This window comes from Bactrocera tryoni, chromosome 1 (genome assembly GCF_016617805.1).
Source record: "Bactrocera tryoni isolate S06 chromosome 1, CSIRO_BtryS06_freeze2, whole genome shotgun sequence".
In the NCBI taxonomy this organism is placed as follows: Eukaryota; Metazoa; Arthropoda; class Insecta; order Diptera; family Tephritidae; genus Bactrocera; species Bactrocera tryoni.
The window spans coordinates 31,700,880-31,723,608 of NC_052499.1; the positions used below are offsets into that span (position 1 = coordinate 31,700,880).

At 33.0% G+C, this 22,729-nt stretch overlaps 1 protein-coding gene across 1 annotated transcript; it reads left to right on the forward strand.

The window, feature by feature from the left end:
* Window positions 1-10,654: 10,654 nt before the first annotated feature.
* Window positions 10,655-19,602, forward strand: LOC120782808 (protein hunchback). Its single transcript, XM_040115286.1, has 2 exons — window positions 10,655-11,162; window positions 16,565-19,602. Exon 2 carries the CDS (start codon window positions 16,620-16,622, stop codon window positions 19,029-19,031), a length of 2,412 nt encoding a protein of 803 aa, XP_039971220.1. The 5' UTR covers window positions 10,655-11,162; window positions 16,565-16,619; the 3' UTR covers window positions 19,032-19,602.
* The last annotated feature ends 3,127 nt before the right edge of the window (window positions 19,603-22,729 follow it).

Consider the following 22,729-nt stretch of genomic DNA (forward strand, 5'->3'; position numbering starts at 1 on the left):
AAACAATATTTGCACCTATTACAAACTTTTTAAGTTGATATTTTAGTCGATTCTTCCTAGATACATAAGTATGTATGTACATATGTATACGTATGTTTATGTTATTTATGCATATTTATGCATGTGAGAAGCGAAAAGGAGCTGCCTTAATGCCGTGATGTCTCAATTTGGTATCCCCCCAAAACTAACACAGCTGTGTAAACTGACGTTGAGCAATAACAAACGGTACTATTAAAAACTACTAAAAGCGTGAAAAATCAATAACTAAATACGCCAGGGGCATTAAATTTTACCACCGAGATGATATGAGGGAGCTCTATGGGAGCTGGTGTGAAAATTGGACGATGGGCGTGGCACCGCCCACTTTTTGGTGAAATCCCATATCTCGGCACCCGCCCAACCGATTTCGACAAAATTTAGTACCTACGTGGTATTCTTTTCTTTTATTTTTATGTCACATTGTGAATATGGACAAAATCGGACAACAATCACGCCTACTTTTCATATAGCACAATTTTAAATTCCACTTGATTCGTTTAGTTTCCAGTAGACAAATCAAGAAGCAATTATTATAACGGGATACAACTTTGCACTAATAATGTCTTTAGTCTGTGCCACCTTATGACCAGAAATTGTTTAAATCCAATAAAAAATATTTAGACTCAAGTAACTATAGCTGACTTTTGATCGAATATGTCGGTCAATGTGTGTTATATATAAAAATTAATGCATACTCCTTCTATTATAATGGTAGGTCTGTATGTCAAAATTAGGTTGAATCTGACCAATACTTCCCTTAGCCCAAATATACTCAATATAAAGATTTTTGAACTTCGGGGTGACTTTGTACCGCATATATGGACCAATATGTGAGTAATCCAAATGAAAATAAGAGAGCCTGTTTTATTCATAACAATCTAACTGTGTGCCTAAAATAAATAAATTGAAGCGAAAACTTGGCCTAGTCCCTATATACATACATATGTATGTATGTATGTAACTAATATCAGGATTTTCGAACAAACTGCTGACTTTAGTCTATATGATTGGTTTTACTAATGTGATCAAGTTGAAAGGTGAATTTTTAATTTATACTTTGCGTGTTTTTCTGTAAGTTGGTAATACTGTTAGTGACATCTATGCTAAATTTCAAAATATTCATTAGTATTTGAGATACGTGTCGTTTTGTGAGGCTCTAAAAGTGAATTCCTCGACTTTTACTATGTCTGAATTTATTGAACAAAGAAGTACGATAATCACCATCTCATACTGCATTTGTTATTCGTGATCTTTTCGCCACATTTTCAACTAATATCGTTCCGCAAGCACCGCATTCGCCTGATTTACCTTCGTGTAACTTCTGGCTATTCAGCAAATTCACATGACCCCTCCGAGGATACCGTTTTGACTCAATTGAGGATAAAAAAGCTGAATCGTATTTCCCTTGCTTTGATTCTTGCAAGTTGCAAGAGTATAAAATGTTTGGTTGCACCCGAACTTAACCCTTTCTTACTTGTTCTTAATTAATTTTTTTACGTCCCTCATTTTTTTCCATTAACCAAAAATTCTGCTGCTCTATTTCTTATTTCTTTTCGATTACAGTTAACTCTTCCTTGTATTTCTGAAAACATAACAAAATCATAAAGAAATTTACTTAACCCATTAACGACGAATGTACTATATGCTTGAGAAGAACCTTTAATCGTTTTGTGTCGTTAGTAGGTCAGTTTAAACAAGTTAGCAGAGCAAAGCAACCGCGTTTAGTTTCGTTTGTTGTACGAAGCTAAAAAAATTAGTAAGGAAAGGCTATGTATACTACAATTTCACACTTTCCAGGACAAAAGCCTGGGAAATACCTTAAGGTGAAAAACGTAAACCAAGGGATCGGAATCCAATCAATTACCACCATATTTGGCATAAGGTTTGTTAGATTTTGACGTTCTCATATTAGGTATGTACATACATATATAGAAGATGGTATTGACCCGATCTTATCTATTTTTTGTCAATATTACATGAATTTAAAAGGTCAAAGACCAATAAAATACTCCTAAGGTGTATTCACGGTCCCTCACATAGCATCACCAATCATATGGTGTAAGGTCGCAAGGTGATCGAAAATCTTGACATTAATTAAATAGGGGCTAGGTCAAGTTTTCGCTCAATTTTACCCATTTTAAGTACAAAAATACACTTTTGTGAGTAAAACACGCTCTCTCAATTTTAATCTTTTTATTAGGATATGGGGGCTAAAAAAGTGTTATTATCTCACACATTGACCGATATTTTCAGTAAAAAGTCATTTTTAAGTACTGAGTCCACATATTCATTACCTAGGGGCTTGAACAGTTTTGGTTCGATTTGGACACATTTAGTCATAAGGTGCCACAACTCAAAGAACTATTCGTGGAAAGTCGTCCTTACCATATACCATGTTTCATTAACATGTCTCAATTTTTACTCAAGTTACAACTTGTACGAACGGACGGACAGACAGACCGTCAGTCGGTATATATAACTCTATATCTAACTCGATTAGTTTTAGGTTCTACATACAACCTTTAGGTGAACAAAACTATTATATGTACTTTGTAGCAGCATGTTGCAAGAGTATAAAAATAGAAGATGCCAAACTGAGTTTGTGTAATAAAAATTGTTAAGTTTTTTATACAATGGTGTTATGTTTAGTGCAGAAAATAGCATTTACAAAAAACTTGTATATTTTTTGTGCTCAATGTTTATAATCAGACATATTACTTATGTATATATGTATGTATGTTCCCAGGGGTTTGAACAGTTTTGGTTCGATTTGGACACTTTTTGGCCATAAAGTGGCATATTTCAAAGGCCCTATACGTGCAAAGTTTTATCTCGTTAAATTGATTGCTTCCTGATTTGTATACAGGAAAGTAAAGGAATCAAATGTAATTCAAAATTGTCTTATGAACGTTGGTGTGGTTGTATTCTGACTTCAATTATTTTTACACTATAATATAGGACCGTCAGTAGAATGTCATATTTCGAGTTTGGTTGAAACCGGTCGGGCGGGTCTCGAGATATGTGACCTCACCTAAAAATGGGTGGAGCCACGCTCTAATGCCTTTGGCGTATGTAGTGTGGGCTTTTAGTAGTTTTTAACAGTACCGTTATAGTGGGGGGGTTTATCTTCCGAGTTTATCTGTTTTCACACTTACCATAGGAGTTATCATAGTATTTGTGTTAGACGAATTTGGTTGTTGCAGTTTTAATGGTTTAGAAAATATCTACATTAAACCTCTTAGAGGGCGGGACCTCGCCCAATTTTTCAAAATTTTTTTGCCTATTACTATTCGATTGGTATTAGGTGAAACATACAACCGTTACATGAACGAAACTAATTGTAGCAACATGTTGCAAGAGCATAAATGTAGGCACTAGTCTTTTGGAGTCACCAGAAACTGTTGTCAGTTCGCAGATATTCTAGAACTGAGAACAGAAAACTGGTATGGGTCGGGTTGACAGGATGGACCGAAATGTTATTGCTTACCAGCTAAAAAATGGCGCAGATGTCAAGGAAATGGGAAATGGTGAAATCTCACGAAATAGACCGTAACCTTATATTTGTATCGTTATGTCTCAGTAAAAATAGATCGTTTAAAGTGGGACAAAAACGAAGTCGTGCGATTAAAATTAAATAAAGAAAATAATAAAATCCATTTTGGTTTCATTCATTTAGTGTATTAAAAGTAAGCATGACATTCCAGGGTTAATCACATCCAGCTTAATAGAGCGAAATAGAAAATTTCGTACTTTCAATTGATTTTATACCAATATATCAAATTTACGGAGTTTATATCATACCTCTTTTATGTTAACTAGGTTGAATTAAACGTAAATATCGCGGACATAAACCAGAATATTTATCTAAAACTTAGATATGACCTATAATTTAATTTAAAAATAAATAAATTCCTTCACGGATTTCACAATTCTCACTTTAAATATATTGTCGTGACATGTCGCTACAGAGTGGCATCGAGATGACAAGACGAGTTGAATTGAATAAGTTCGGGTAAATTTATATGATTTTAAAATAAATATTTCAGACACACGGCAAAATAAATTATTAAAATATTTAATTTGATACTTGAAAATAGCGATATTATAAAATGTTCGGTTACAACACAACTTAATTGTTTAATTTAAAGTTGTGCTAACGCTTGAAAGTGTTTTCCCGGCTTTGTACGTCGCAAGATATGAGAGCATGAAATGTTCGGTTACTCACAAACTAAGGCTTCCTTACTTGTTTATTACACAATTTTAACAAAATAGCCTTTCCAATTAAATGTTAAGAATTTGCGTCCACTGAACAATTGCACTACAATAAATACTCTGCTTTCTTATGTACATATGTATGTAGATCTAACGTATAACATATATATAGTACATATATTTTTATAATCACTAAACTAGTAATCACTCATTTTCTATATTTCCATTTTTTATATGCCAGCTGTAATAAAATTGTATACTAAGTATATATGTGTGTATATATGTACATACATATAATTAAGAGATGTAGCCGAAGATTCGCGACATTTTCTATGGGGTAAACCATAATCTAATTTTCTTTTCAAGAGATAAATTTGCAGATGTGATGAAATCGGTACAAACATTGTTGATATCTGCATATTTGTTTTCTTTTAAACACTCAAAAAAATAACACATATTTATGTAGATATATGTATATACATACATATCTACGTGTGCGTTGCGTGTCTTTGCGTTTGTACTTATATTTTCATTGCATTTACATACATATTCATTTCATGCTTTCAGTTTGGCACCCGCTTTTACGCTTGAGCAAAATTGATCCATCGAAGTAAGCTGATTTTGCAGATAAGACTCTTACAATTATAGCCATATAATTGAGATTTGCCAGTGGTTCAACATCAGGTCATATTTGTGACTTCTGAAATAGAGATATTTGAATTTCATTCATTTTAATACATACATACAAGAGGTCATCAAAAAGTACGTTCACGGGCAAATATTTTTAAGCGAATTTCTAGCACTTTGGTTTAGCTACTTACATAAATAAAAAATATTGTATGCAGTCTGTTTTTACCTTTTTGCGGTTTTCGTAGATACATACATACGTTATTTTTCGGTTCTGAAGACATCCATAAAAAAAACATCTTCTGAATGATAATTACATTTAGTCGATATAAATCCAGTTTACATACTAATATTTCAAACAGAATATACCATTTGAAATTATTAATATGTACAAGTATATTAAAAATATATGAAGGCTTGCATGAAGAAGTAAGTTATGAACAACACTTTGTAAGCATTTCGCATTTGTATATTTGGCACGAATTCTTCGCCTTTCAAACCAAATAGGGACCAATTGAAGCATCCAAATATTGCTTTATTAAGTCTCTCTTTTAACTTTTGCGTATTAAAATTATGTGTCTTCTATTTATTGTGATCAACAAAGAATATCCGTGTTATATTTATATCGATGGTATTGATTTAATTTTTTTGAAACGTAAACGTTTTTTAACTTATTTTTATTCATCCTTTACCGCTAGTGAAACTAAATTTGGTGTCTAGTGAAAACTTTGCAAACTAATTAAATTTATCGAAAAATATATTATGTAAATCACATACCCTTCACAACCTATCAATAATTAGTTCACCGATATCTAACTATCTAATATCGCTTTTAGTAAAGATTCTTACGACAATTAAACAACTGATAAATTTAAATCGATTCAAGTATAGACCACTTTATTTTTAAGAAATCTACTTAATTTTATTAAAAAATAGCTCATACATATTCGGAGTTAAGTAGTGTATATCCAATGTTAAACGTTCACTTAATTTTGCAAAGATGTATTGTTGGTCGATATAGGTATACGTTAGAAATTCAATCGGAAGTTTTAAATTCTTATATTAGGTATAGAGTTATTATAAGTAATCACAAGTGATGAGTCATGAATGAGTCTTATCCCGAGATTTTTTTGATTCCTTGCCTGAGAAGGCCGATGGAAGGCAAGCATTCTGAGACGACAGTAAAGTTTTTAAAGAATTGAAACGATTGGTTCAATAAATTTATTTAAATGGACTCATCATATTCATATTACTTTCCGGACCAACCCTATATATATCTAGATAATTATCGACAATATACAAATTAAAAATAACATTTTGTTATTTTTTGCGAGAGTGTGAACAAATTAAATGAAGTTTTAATTTATACTACATCAACGAAATTATTGTAATCAAAATTAATGTGCTCCGCATACTTAGAAGGCTGATCATTTAAATCCCTTGGAACTTCCAAGCAACAAGTAAGAATAAATTGTGGTGGTTTAATGTTGGGATGCATTTAATTTTTTGCTGAGGGCCAAACCTAGTATAAATTAAAACAACAAATGATTGTTTTTGTATTTCGCAGGTTATACATACTTTAAAAACTAAATAACTAGTATATTATAACTAATACTTAAACTAATATCTCAAATAGCATTTGTATTTACTTTTTTTTTGTATTCTTCACCTGATAAAAAATCGATTTTAAAAAGCGCCCTCGAAGAACATCTAATTCTTTCTTAAAAAGTTTGCTGAGTTTCTTTAAAACATGTATAAACACGCCCTTAAGATTTCAAAACAATTGTCACATAAAAAAAATAATAATAATAATATTATAGAATTGTGAATTTGGTAGAAATGGAGCTTCAGTAATATTATTTGCATTGTGTCGATTAATTATGTTTGCCTCGCTGCTTCCCAATTACTGCTTGCCTACTCCAATTTCGAAAATCAGTTGAAATTGTGGTAGCTGAAATTATTTAACTAAAGGTAATTTATAGATTTATCAACAAAGTCCGTCTAAATATATACTCAAATATCTAACAAACTTTCATATTTGTGTATGTGATTAAGTGTGCATGTCCAATGGTACTAAAAGGTAATATGCGATACACTAATTTAGAACAAGGATAAACCAACCATCGTAAAAACTAATCCCAGTCCAGGAAAATTTAGACCAAGACAGTATTTAAAAGTGCGAAAACAAATAAAAATATCCTTTTTTGTTCCGAACGGCATTCCGAGAAATTCTGTAAGGGATTAAGCATAGAGTCATGGTAACCCAGTACACGAAAAAACTCGAAACTGGAGCGGTCAAGCATTGTTTTCCTCACAATGACAAAGAATGACGAAAGGTTCAAGTGAAATGCATTTTCACGTCGGGTCATTGCTCTACTTTTCATTGTGTCTTTAATGATCGGGGGCACGAAATGGGAAATGATAGCGTGAAGGTCAAGTTTTATGTGTTTGTTACGCGGTTAAAAGTTTCGCTTAACGTCTGGCGTGCGTCCGTGCATATTTGACCGAGAATGATAAAGACAATGTGACAGCGACAGGTAACACCGGGCACCCACACATAAGAACGTTAACTATAAGGAAAGATCGACGCATTTGTATATCATATTATGTACTTACTTAGATGCAGAGATGAATGTGCGTGCCATTGACATACGTAAACCACCAACCGCTGGCCGCTATCCGTCATGCAACTATTATTGTAGCACATTAATATAGGTAAATGAGTCTTGCAAATATGTTGGGCGGTCTTGGGAAAGTGAAGTTAAACCAGAACAGTTTTTAATAAGAACGGTTTTTGCAAAGAATTTCACATTTTAATCTTTATTTAGCCATCAGGTATGTTTCGACGACTTTAACCGATAGCATTGTTCTGCAAGTATTTGGGTATTTGTGTATGTTGGTGTGAATCTGCATAGATAATTTCCATGGCACATAGAACGCAGAGTCTAGAAAGCATAGTTAGCAAATAACAGCACTTATGTTATATATATTGTATATATGTATGGTAAATATATATACATATTTATATATGCACAGACATTCGCGGGGCAGAATAAGCCGACTATTATTGCCATATATAATCGTCATTATTTGGAATATTGTTTGCTACTTCTTCGACTCGCGGTGTAAAGCATCAACACGCGCAAAATAGCACATACATATACATATGTACATACTTATGTACATAGTATAACGGCAAGACCCTCAAAGGACACGCTCTATATTTTAAATGACCATACTATTCCCAGTTATTTTACGCTAAACGAAACAAGTAGACATACATACATACAAATGTACTAAATAATGGCTTTAGAGGTTTTCAGAGTTTACTTGTTTATTGCGAGCGTATCAGCAAGATATTCAGATCCATGGCTATGTAGGGGCAACCATTTATTTAAATGTATGCTTAAGCACTTAAATAGTGCTGGTTATCTGTATATCATTTTTTAACTATCCTTGGGTAACTGCTTCCATGAATCCTATTGCTTTGCTATTTTTTAACAAAGAGAAATCCTCTACAAATATGAATGCGAAGGTTTTTCCACTTTAACCCTTTCCGACGTTCACTAAAACGGACAATAACCAAAGGTGACCCTGCACTGTTACAAAAATCCATTAAGTGTTGTCTACCAAATGATTTTCTTTGATCATTGTTTCTTTGTGGCTTTAAATTCTATTTTCTAACACGGTCGAACTAAAGGAACCTAACCCTTTCGGGTGATAACGATTCGACCATAGCAAGTTCATACATATGTATGTATATATATGTATATATACATATATATTTTTTTGGAAGAAAAAGTTTAAACTTTGGAGGCTGAAATATACATTTGATAAGCTAATTGAGCAAAGTTGTGTTTTTGCTCTAAAATTAACATTAATTTGGTACTATTAATATACATACATTGGATAAACTTATGTATGTATGTATGTATGTACATATATCCCGGTTACCTGTATTGTCTTCCCAGATCACTTTGAAAAAATCTAAACAAAAAGAATCGATATAAAAAGCCCTACTATGGTACATATTTACATACATATTCCTAATCGGATGGTGAAAATTTATCAAAGATACAGAATTACAAAAACAAATATCTTAATATTGAAAATTAATTTGACAAGCATAAGTACGTAGTATGTACATATGTATATAATAAAAAAGACAGATAATCCAAAAATTGCACTTATTTAACGAATATGTATAAAAAACATACATATATTAAATATACAAATATATGCGCATATATAAACATGTAAATAATAACATCGTATGAGGGAGGGAAATTGAGAGAGAGAAAAAGTATACTGAACAAAAATCTAACTTTATATCTGCAAAGGAGAGCCGAATGACACACGATTACTGGTATACTGTTCTATGGAACGAATAGGAATTGAGAAAGGAATAGGGATAGTTAATATAGTCGAATAATGCAAAAGAGAGTACAGTGAAATATTTTGGAAGAGCTCATTACGAAATCATTTTTAAATAAAATTAGAAAATAACATTTTTTTCTGTGATAAGTTGGAACAACCAATTTAATAGTGATTTTTTTACACAAAGTTGTCCATTAAAATATTATGGAGAATATAAAATTACTAAAAATGTTAAATTGGTATGAAAAGATTAGCTTTACAAAAATATTAAAACTTTTTGACATTCATGTCTTTATACTAAATTTCGTTTAAAAGAGTTCTTACATTTTAAATATTTTAATTGCTTTTGGTATAATATTAAAAAAGTTGGACATAGATACTTAGAAATAGAAAATGGTTGAACTTTCTAATATAAACTGAGGTACTAGTGTACTATTTATTACGCAGTTCAGTCGAGTTTAAGTAACAAATTAGTGTACCTTTTGCAGAAAGCTTTAATTGTGGATATTTCGTAGTTTTTGAAGATGGCTTACTATTTTGCCATTCATCTCCTACAATAAGAAAAATAACCGAGCGAATCCGTACTGTGATGCAGTCACAAGTCTCTAAAATTAAAATTTTAAATTTTAAGTGACAATTTAAGTGACAGTCACAAAAGCCTATTACATTTCATTATTTAGAGATGTATTTACACTTGAATGAAAATAATATGTCGATAACAAATATTAAATTTTCTATAACATAGTCAAAAAACATAATTACCAATAAAAATAAAAATATATGTTGACTTTGTTTCATGATATTTACGAAATGTATGTCAATTTGGTTTATTTTTAACTTTTTCGTGTCTGAGTTGCTTACAAAATATAAACAAAAAACGACAATCGATTAATATCTATGATAATCTCTATTCAGTATACTCAAAATGGCAAGCAAGAGATTTCTTTTTAGTTTTATGACCTGCTAACTATCAGGTGACAAATTTGAAACAATATTTTGTGACTAACACTAGAGACTGCTTAGAAAATAGTAACTAGTCACAAATTGAACAAACTAGCCTCAAATAGTGACTAGAGACCGCTTACAGAATTCCGCTATAAAACTAATGTTATTTTCATGCGATTTTATTATTCCTTCATACACTGTATAGAATGAAAATGCATTCGCCATGCAATGAACTGCCAAACTAAAAATCTACCTGAAAATTCTCTCCCAAACGTATCAATGCAGCATCTGTGCAGACGACTGTAGTGTTGTGAGTTCGCATATGTGTGAGTATGCATTTGACATTTACGCATTTATACTTTTCAAAACAGAATTCTGAAATTATTTTCATGTCTACAATTTGCGGCGCTGAGCATCTAATCAGTTAGTTGTGCTCAGAGCCTTGATGCAGGAAGGATTCGCATCATCCGCAATTTACAAATTGTTTAAGACTTTATAAACACTTGAATAAAATGAAAACTATTACTATGCAAATTGACGAAAATATATAAAATAAAATACATTGTAGATTTTAGTGAGTGATTTCATATTACATTTGTTGAATATATTTTTTTATTAAATCTTATTCAAATTATCGTGAAGCTGTGACAAATAAGAACGTGTTTTAAATTTCTGCTCATGCGTAATTTTCGAAAGAAATATTGTATAGAGGCTAAAAAGTGGCGCGTGCCATTCGTGGTGTGAGAATCGTGAATCGGGCAAATTGGAAGTTGCAAACGCCACGCATCACGCTATTCTCCTAAAATAATAAAATCTAAACTCTTCAAATTGCCATAACTGTTAGCAAATAGAGGATTGCTCAATATCTTATTATATCGACGTATTGAACAAAACTGAATGCAGAAATTTTACTTCGCTGGAGTATACAAATAGAATTCACCATCAGCCGACGAGATTTGCAGGTAAATACAAAATTTTATTATCCTCTTATTTATTCACATACTTAGGTATTGAAAGTTTAGATATTAGTACAAATGCTTTTACTGTAATATAACCACCGGCAGAAGGAAATTCAATTATATATGTATTTATGTATTCTGAATCACCTAACAACAAAATAATTGCGTATTGATTAGAGTAACTATTAGGTATTTTTGTGAAACACATATTTACTTACATATGTACATATGTATGTAGGTGATTTAATGGTATCTATAAGTAAGAACCTGAAAGACAAATAAGATTTCATTTCAACACTGTTATTAATTTACAATGTAAATGTGTAATACTTACATTTTTTAAAAACACTTTATATAGACCTAAGACGAGTTTCGATTTAACCGAGAGAAAAATTTATAAAAAACCTGAGGCAGTAATTAGAAAAATCATAATGCTCATTATTAAAATTAGAGTAAATTATAGTTATCAAGAGGGCCACAAAAATAGTTATAGTGATGATTGTAATCATATTGACTTTAATCGTTCCTAGCTATGGTTGACATAAACAATTACTTAATTACGTCAATTACTTTCTTGTATAACTGCACTGCATACATATGTACATTTGTAATTTCTTTCACATACCATATGCTTTATTTATTTTCTAGTTTGTCTTTGAAAATTCTCAATTTTATTTCAGCAGTTTCACAAAAAATGTACATATACTGCTTGTTGAATGTCAAGTGCACCAAGCGTGCTGACGATTTCTGTGTATGTATTTTGTTGACATAAATGCATTTAGCTAATATACCATACATAATGTCTTAACATTTTTTTCGAGACTTAAATTAGGATGTGATAACAAAATCTTCCTTAGATATGTATGCACATATACGTTTATCCATACACATATGTATGTACAATGTACATATACGGAACTCTTTACACATCGTTTAAATATATGTATATTTCAGATGCATATGTATACATATGTAATTCCTTTGTTTACCTGAATAACTACTGAATTTAAAGTTAAATGACTCGACCTTGACTTTGAAAAGCCGAAAGCAATGGCTTTTAAGTAGGAAGTAATACAATCTAGTTTAAATTATTTTCTAGTCAACTGTTCGTTATGTTTAATGTAATATACATATGTATATTATATCGTATATTGTTGGCAAAACCTTGATTTTGACTTTTGGGAGTAGTAACACAAATTAAAAGTCAAAAGGTACCAAATTTATAAGTTGTTTATATCTTTGAATGACAGGAGCGTTAATTCAAATATTGTCTTATACAAAATTGTATTAAAAGAACAGCCGATAATGGATACAAAAAATGCTTATTTTTATGCACACTATTTACATATGTATGTAATTCTAGAAAATTCATTAAGCATTTCGTTTAAATTTTTCCTCAAAATCGCCGCTTGCCGCATTATAAAGAAGAAAGAAAAATTTAATTTTTTAATCTCTCTATAGCAAAATACCATATAGGTATATATATTAGCATGTGTTTGTATGTACATATATACATATAAGCCAATGTATAGAGTTAATCATCATTTAAATCATTTAATTAAATACATTTGACTTGTATAGTTGTATTCTGCACAATTACTATACTTACATCTCTTTGGACCTGGGGTCGAAGAGAGCGGTGGTCATCATTTCATGCCTCGGTGCATACATTTTCAACAATTCATTTTCATTTTTTTGCGTTGCAACTCACTGTTGCGCATTTGCTAAAAACCGCACCGAAAACCTATCGTTCCCTATTCTCAATGCTCGCTTACCCACATCGGCATAATATCCAAACCTCTGCCGGCTGCATTTATTATTCGTTCCCGCATGTGGATTCTCCTGCACAACTCGTGCTGTTGTAACCGAGCGTTTTATAATTTTTGCAAAATTTTTTATATGTAGATTTAGACAAACAAAAATGAAAGCCAAAATCAATTGATATCGACGATTTTCATAAACCGCCACATTGCCTCCCATCCAGCGCCCACCAAGTTTCTTCATCCCCATGTTGTCGCCGCCTCCATTTGTCTTCCTTTTAACCATTTTTTGTTTCTTTTAAAAATAAACGCTGATGCCTGCTATTGGGTTGCCGTTACCGTGTATGTTGTTGCCGTTTTTGCTGTCGATTAGTATAAACAACAAGTTGCTTTTCCAAATTATTCGCAAACGTAGCCTGCAACAAAGGCAAATATATGCAATTTTTTTACTTTTTCATTGCATTTTCTTGCGCATGCGATGACGCTATTTAGTGGAGGTGAGGAAAGGAGATCTGAGATCTCTTCCAAAGTCTCTTGTTCTGTTTTTGTTCATTTCATCTCCGATAGAACTTATCGCTGCTCCTAAGCAATATAACTTGCAAAAAATGCATCCATAAACATTTTCCATTTCCCATTTTTAGTTGTTGGCAACAGTTCCTTCTCTATCGCATGAAATGTCTAAAAATTAGCGGCACATGTTTTTATTCTATTACACATGCATAAACTTATACATATATACATATGTATGTATGTATACGAACGTAAGTGCATTTAGATGCATCTACATATATTAGGATATATGTATGAGTGCGCGGATTTTCGTTTCAATATAAACACATTCGTAGCATCTTAACCGACCAGCAGGGTACAATAGCAGCAAGTGCAAATATTAATTTTACACTTGGCCTTTAAAAACGACGAGGCATGCAAATTTTGTGTGTTGCACCGCCAAAGAGGACGAATTCTGGGGCGGTGGGAGAGTGCGCACGTACAATGAATGTGCATGAATCCATGAATGTGTATGTGAGCCATATATATACATATACATATATAAAAAAGAGAGATTACATACATATGAATATATGCGCTAGAGCATTTGAATATCTGCGAGGAGCGTACTTAAATATATGCATATGTATATAAGTTGCGTACAAAAATTCGCATATACTTTCTTGTTTTATTTAGAAAATACAAATCACGAAAAAGCCAACTATTGGCTTAGATTTATTTTCATTTAATTTTTATAATAATTATATTTTCAATAAAATAGAGGTGTACATGTATTACAAAACTTGACAATCGTTGCTGTTGTTGACGGACTTTATTGATGGGGTTTCTTGTCGGAAAAAATTCACAAGACAAATATTAACTGCACACTTGAACTGAATTTTTATCGTTCTGTAGTAAATATGTATGTTTCGCCTATTGCAAATTTCCGCCAAGCAATGTTTTATTTTTAATGTTCCTATACATATGTATGTATGTATATTTATGAGTGTACTTGACCACTTTAATATTAAAAACTACGGTGCAAAAAAACAATTTATTTCTTCTGGACTTGAGTTTTGGCTTTTCCCAATGTATCGATTATTTAAGACAACAAAATACAAGAGTCAGTCACAATTTACCTTTCCAATTGCTTCAACCACAAATTTGAAAAAAATTAGAAGAAAAGTTGTGTAGATCAGTAATAATCACAAATTTCTTTGTAATTATTAGCGGTTATATAGTTAATGTAATTTAGGTGCATAGTCAATGAGTTTCTATATTTAAAAAAAAATAAGATTCTTAAACAAAGGTTCAAGTGTACATGTACATACATACATATGTATATACAATATACTAAATAGTTGCATTGAAAAACTGCAATATTGGAGTCTTGACATACATACATACTATCATTGCCGCGTGTAAAAGAATCAAGTAATTTTAAGTCAATGGTATAAGATTTTTGAGAATTCGGTAGCTTTCCATTGTATTCACTAGAATTCTGCGTTGTGAGTATGTCGATTGTTATCAAAAAGTAATTTAGCATGTTTGTGAATAAACAAATGTTACGGACGTACATACAATAATTTGTAAGTATGGATGTATAGATGTTTTGGTGACTTTTGCTAACTTCTAAAGTTTCAGCTTTGTGTAACATTTAAAGTCAACGCCTTTGGCTGCGCATTTTTTGTTTGCTATTCTACCTAAGGATACATAGTCCTATTTTGTTTAACTACATATGTACATAAATGTGTATGTTATTGTTAATGAACTATGTATAAAGATTTGAAGTTGAAAAGTTAATTATATCTTTCTACAAAACATTGATATCTTTTAAAATTGTTTTACTGCAACACCTATGAACAACCATAGTCCACTGTTTTACGCGTTTCTAAGGTCATATGCAAATCTCTAGGCGGACATAGGCAGATTAACCGTTTCAATGCATTAATAAAACCCGCATTACAGAAATCGCTTCGGTGCTACCTGTAATACTCGAAATGCATTATATTCTATTGAACTTCTTATGCAAATAGAACATGAGATTGCCTGCTTGTTCGGAAACGCGTGCATGTATTTCAGATTTTTACCTGTATTTGACTACAGATATTTACAAAGGACTACCGGTTCAAGCTATTTGCATATAAGCGGCGGAGAAAGATTTTCACAGTCAGTGTTAATGAGTTCTTACCGAAGTGTAGATCACTGCCGGAACGGCAACCTACAAAGTATTTATTATTAGAAAGTACCGGAAAACGCACAGATTTTAAACGTACGTAAAAACCACATAGTGAAGAAGACTCCATTTTTAACGGAACAACAGTCACCAATCGCAATGCAGTACATATAAAAAGCCAACCAAATCGTCCCCTTGAGAATACTCTAAAAAACATAAATTCTATTTTTTTACGGTTACATAAAAGATCATAAACATATACATACATTTACACATTTGTGCAACCCCCAAAAAAGTGATTATACCCAACGTTGAAAGCATCAAACATAAATAAAACGCTTATGTATTTAACTACTTTTATAGGCACATACATACATACATATGTATATTACATACAAGCATATAAGCATGCATAAGCATAGTGGTGCAAACGATTACAAACATAAGCGAAATATACTGTTAACCTTCGACTACACTCCACTTAGCCTAACTGGAAAAAACCTCCCCTTAGGCTTCTGTTCTGTACGCGTGCTAAAAATGGCAGTAAATTTCGATTTTTATTGCCTTTTTTGTGTTCCCATTTCCCACTTTTTGCACGAACTCCTCTTTGAGTCACAACGATGCGAAACTTGTATGCTGTTGACGATGTGAAAGTCACTGTCAGCCGCCGCACATGGCAAGAGGGGCGGGAGGGCTTAGATAAAAATGAGTGGCATAATGGCGATGAGAACTATATTCCACCCTCCCAGCCCTAAAGAAAAGAGAACAAAAAGATTTAAATTGCTTTCTACTTGCAGGCAGTATTTAAGGGTGGCAAATGTGGAAAAAAGAGAAATAAAAAAATATAATAAAAGAATGGAAATGAAAAATCAGCGCACGCGCAATAAGTGTGTCAAAACTGAATTAATAATTTTCTCCTGCTTTTGCTAAACACACTATTTCATATTACTAATTACAGTTTCTTCTATTCTTTATTACAGGCTGCATATTTCATACAGCAAAATTAAATACAAACAGTGATATTTTGGCGACAATATGCAAAATTGGGACACCATGCAGGCTACATCGGCTAGCTACGAACAACATAACTCATGGTACAACAGTATGTTTACCAATACAAATATTAAAACGGAACCAGGCACTACAAGCCCATCTTTGGAACAAGAGCTAAAGTCGCCAGAGTCTAATGTTGATGTTATTTCACATTTGGAAAATTATTTAAAACATCACCAACAGACTTCACATCAAATATCCGCTATGGATACGCTATCAGCGATGACGCCATCCCCCAGCAACACAGATAGTATGCAACATCTATATGATGGAAGTCTGCAGCAACAGTTACTACAGCAGAAACATTATCAACAGCACTTCCAACAAGCTCAACAAGCAGCCGCACACAATCAAGTTACGTCCTCGAATTTACCGCTTGGTTTCAATCCGCTTACTCCGCCCGGATTACCATCAGCGGTTATGCCCTCCATATCCCAATATTATCATCACCTGCCGCAAAGTAATATGCGAACGGAACCTCAAACGCCCAGTCCTCTTTCACATCAAACACATATGACTACACCTATGGACTCAAGTGAGAAATTGCAGACCGCATTGACACCACGTAATACACCTCCAATGGATATTACACCGCCTAAATCGCCAAAACCTCAAAGTGCAATTTGTTCCGAAACAATAAATTCGCTGGAAAAGGATCAGGATGTGCAGTCGAATTCTAGTGATGACATGAAGTATGCAGGCGAATCAGGAGACGACGAATCAATTCGGTTCCCACTTTACAATTCGCATGGTAAAATGAAAAACTACAAGTGCAAGACCTGTGGTGCAATTTGGGTAACAAAGATTCAATTTTGGGATCATGTACGTACACATATGAAGCCCGACAAGATTCTACAATGTCCTAAATGCCCATTTGTGACGGAGCTGAAGCATCATCTGGAATATCATATACGGAAGCACAAAAATCTGAAGCCCTTTCAATGTGATAAATGTTCTTATACCTGTGTTAATAAATCAATGCTGAACTCTCATCGCAAGTCGCACTCCTCTGTTTATCAGTATCGCTGTGCAGATTGTGATTATGCCACAAAATACTGTCATTCTTTTAAATTACATCTACGCAAATATGAGCACAAACCTGGTTTGGTGCTAGATGAAGAAGGTGTACCGAATCCATCGGTAGTTATTGACGTGTATGGCACACGGCGCGGCCCTAAATCAAAGTCCACATCATCTGGAATCAAACGAAGTAATAATACTAACAGTAACAACGTCAATGAGCGCTTGACGGTGAAATCACTACAAGATCAGAAAAACAGCACAGAATATAAATTGTCTGAAGCGCAGCTTTCGACAGCTTTACAATCTTTCTCATTACCAACTCAACATCACCAGATGCCTGTGTCACCTGCAAAGAGTCCAAGCTCAATATCAGATCTGTCTTCTCACTCACAGGGGTTATCTCAACAAAATACACGTCAGCAGCAGAAACAGAATCTACCAACAGAAAACACTGAAACATCCTCTACCATTTCCGCTATTACGGATACGAATGCCCCTATGACAAGCTTGCTACCACCTCTCGCTACGCTACTCCAACAGAATCCCAATATGGCATTCTTTCCCTACTGGAACTTAAACCTACAAATGTTAGCTGCCCAACAACAAGCTGTGGTTCTAGCTCAAATGTCCCCCAGTAGGCGAGAGAAAGCATTGCGGAAACTACAGAATGCTCAATCGACTGAGGCTGATGACGAGGAAGTGAACGACGTAGAAGATGAAGTTGACCGAAAATCAACAGACTCAGCAATGGATCTCTCACAAGGTTCTCCAGTTAAAGATGACCCGGACAATCGGAAAACTCCCGTCATTGCTTCTAATATAAGACTTCAAGACGAATCTAACAATACGCCAATTGTTAGCACTAATGGTGCTGCAAAACGGAAAGGACGAGTGCTCAAGCTAGATGCTTATTTGCAAGTAAAGTCTACGTCACAATCACCAGACGAAAAAGAAGAGGATACATTCAGTCACATAAATACCGATGCACTAGTATCTGCTGCCCCACCACCGTTGCCAACCTCATTTGTCACTTCAACTGCTCAAGTGGAAGGAACCTCTAAAGAGAGTGATGAGCTTGTGCACAATACGTTGCTTACCGCTAAAGAAATAACCAGTTCGACCGCCTCGTCGTCGGGAAACAGCTCAAATAGTTCCAGCACTTCTTCAACCGCAACGACAAATGAACGAGCGGCTACTGGCACCATATATGAGTGCAAATATTGTGATATTTACTTCAAAGATACCGTGATATACACCATCCACATGGGTTATCACAGCTGCGATGATGTTTTCAAATGCAACATGTGCGGCGAGAAGTGCGACGGTCCTGTCGGCCTCTTCGTTCATATGGCGCGAAATGCGCATTCATAAGTAGAATCGAATGTTTATTTCAAAAACCTCTTTGTTAGACAAAACTGGCTGCGCTGGAATAGAATTGTAAATAGTTTTGTATTTATAGATTTAAAATTGTAATTGTAGATTTGAGTTAGTAAAATGTAAATCGTTAAATAATCATAAGGAATATACTTCACACCACTATTGTAGTTAGGCTTACATTTAATTTATTTAAAAACAATTAATTTATTTGTGTAAAATATTTAAGAGATGATAAATAAAATGATAAAACAATTTTACAAATAATCTAAAACGCTCATGAAGTCATAGAAAATGGTTACGTTCCTAAGTATTTATGCTACTCAAATAGTCCCAGAAACCAAATATACTTTGTTGTACAAAAATTAATTTATATGTATTTATTTGTGTATGTATGTATAATATTTGTAACAATTGCTAGTATTTAGTTGAGATTATATTATTTGCCACCATGTCAAGAGTTATTTATGTACATATATACTGACATTTACATATGTATGAGTTTAGGTATATGTATATGTATGACATGAAGAAATATCCAAATTGTACGATCAAAAATATTTGTAATAAAAACACATTTATTAATAAAATCTGTCATTTATTTGAAGATAACAACTTGACTCTCTCTAACACCATTCATAGAATAGTAGAAATAATAATTGGTTAAAAGAACTAATTTAATTTATGCGTATATTCTCCAAACTCGATTAAATTACATTCTGATGTTCTTGCTTCCTGTATTGAGATAGATATAGAGTTATGTATGGTATATATTATACATATAAATGATCAAGATAACGAGAAGAGTTGAATTCCGTTTGATCGTCCGCCCGTTCGTCTGTTTGTACCATCTGTAACTTGAATATATATAATTTGAAATATCTTTAAGAAACTTGGTACTCATATTCCTTGGCTTTATACAAACCAAATTCGCTGAGGACCAATCTTTTTGGCCCATTATCCAACACAGTGAAAATCCATATATAACTTTTTTTAATTTTTATTTTAAATTCAGTCTGATTCTTTTATTTTAAGCCTTTGAAATGTTGCACATTCGCTTTCTTTTGTGCCTTTGATAATGAATGGTCAATCTGTGAGGTGGTTTAATGAAACTTAGATAGAATACATATGTATACGTATGTATATTCTAATATGTAATATATTTATTACCAAACTGGCTAAAATCGCTGATATATGCCCATTTTATATTAACTGCTGGCTTGTTAAAAGTATGTGTTATTGGCAAAAATAGATGAAATCAGGTCGATATTAACTCCCAACTCTCTTAATTTTTTATTGCAAGTTGCAATAGTATAATTCTTTCGGTTACACCCTAACCTATCCCTTCCTAATTGTTGTTTTAAAAAATTTAATTTTATTTTGCAATACAATTTCTCAAGTAACAGTGAATAAATATTAAAACGGACATTCTTTTGATATATGTATGTACATAACAACGATTTGTTTGGACCAAAACTAGTGTGTGCGCAAACGAAAAAGCCTTCGTTATCACTCAAATCCATTGGAGAACTCGCTAACATCAATTTAACAAATCAATTAAAAACTAAATAGCTTTTAAATAACCTTTGTTGCAGATTCATTAGTTATTTTCGTTTAAATAAGGAAATGTATACGATTAGCGGCCATTCTATAATAAAAACTTGGCATTCAATATCATAACATGGTATGGGACTGTTTATTTTGACCGTATCTTTTGAATTCGTGCAACAAAATATGCTTATACCTTATTAAGTTTATGTATTATCAGATTTTTTCAACCTGAAAATAAAACATTATATATAAATCATATATGTATGTATGTATATATATTAAATACTATGTATTCGTAAATGGTATGTATGAGTGAACGCGATGTAATGTTGATTTTTTTTTATATTTGCGGAGTCATGCACATCATAACTTATTGTTTAACAATTTGAAAGTTCTATACGCTCCTTGAATATAATACATACTTATATACGCGTATACATGCATGTGTACAAGTATATACTTAAACGATAGGCGTTTTCTTTATGCACAAATGTCACACATGATGGAACTGCTTCCTTTGTCCCTTTTTAATTGTATTTGCCAACGAAAGATGATAGATACGCGTATATGTTGCACTGAAAAGTGAAATGGTTCGTGTCCTGATGTCAAGATATTAATTCATTTGCCCATATCGGGGAGTTGCTATTTCTGTTTATTTTTTGTAGAATTTGCCTTCGTTCTTTGAAAAGTTGCATCGGATTTGCGGTTGCCCATGCGCTCATAGAAAACGCACACATGTTCGTCATCGCATTGATGAATTCATTGTTTTCTTCTCGCTCATAATTTGTATACAAGTAATATACTCGTATTCGACTGAACTTATGTACTCGTATCAACACACATACGGTCTTCTATGCATTCATGTGTGTTCAACTACATTATTTGGGCAACGAACAATCGATTCACTGAGTTGTCTAAAAGACGGATTCATCACGCACAATTAGCAAATGATGTTGCATATTACTATTATCAAATCCATTTTTAAGGTTTTCTTTCCATTATTTTCATATTTGAAACGAATACTTAATGCACTTACGAGATTCTCAATACTTCATTAGATGCATTTCGGGTTGACAGTTGGCGCCCGCTATATCAGATGTCTCGGGAAATCCGATTTTCGATTCTACCAAGGAATTTTAAGCGCTGCATGAAATAAGTACTGGGGTTTGAGTGAAGAATTTCTTAGTTAATTGAATTGACGAACTGGAAACATATACTAATTCCATTGCTCCATATACATACATATGTACATATGTACGTATGTATGTGCTTATAAAAATTCTATTTTGTTAAATACTTTTGCAAAAAACGCTCATACTCACACAAATTAGCACAGATAAATTTTTCAAACATTTCGTTAACTCAAGCAAACTAAAAAAAAATTGTTAACTCCACCATCACCCATCTGCTCAGTGATTGGCTCGGCACAATAGGCTCATTTGGCTAGCTGGCAGTTGGCATGTGGCTGAAGTGCGCCTGAAGTGCTCCTTTATTCCACAGAATGACCGAATTCCCTGACCCCTACTTTACATTAACAAACTGCAATAAATACGAATAGATGATAGGGACACTGCCATTCACATACATTCATATGCTTAGAAATACTTATGACCATAAGACGCTGACACACATTCGCACATACATATGTATGAATGTGATTTCTGTGCGTACAACAAATATAATGACAAAAGAGTCAACCACCAGCTTGCGACCTCAGGGTGCCAGCGGAAGGGAAATTGTAGAGAAGTTGATTGCGGAGATGGACATAGTTTTTATTTGCCGTCTTTTGCAGTTTCGGGTTGTTTTCTTCATTTATCTCCGATTGTGGATTGTTTCTGAGGGATTTTCTTACTATTCATTGTTCACACTCATAATAGGTAAGATAAAAATAGCAAATTTTTTGTACCCATTTAAAAAAAATCTAATAGTTGCAACAATAATACAAGTACATATATGTAAGTATATGTATGTACATATATCGGAAATGCAAGCCTAACAAAGAAATCAACAAAAAAGTAGTTGGATAAAATGAAAAGGTGTAATTTAGGTTTTGTTACTTGCGCATTTATGGTCTATTTATAATATCGCAGTGTGTTCGGCATATTCATATGTATGTAGGTATTTTGTGAGGGAGAAAACATCGG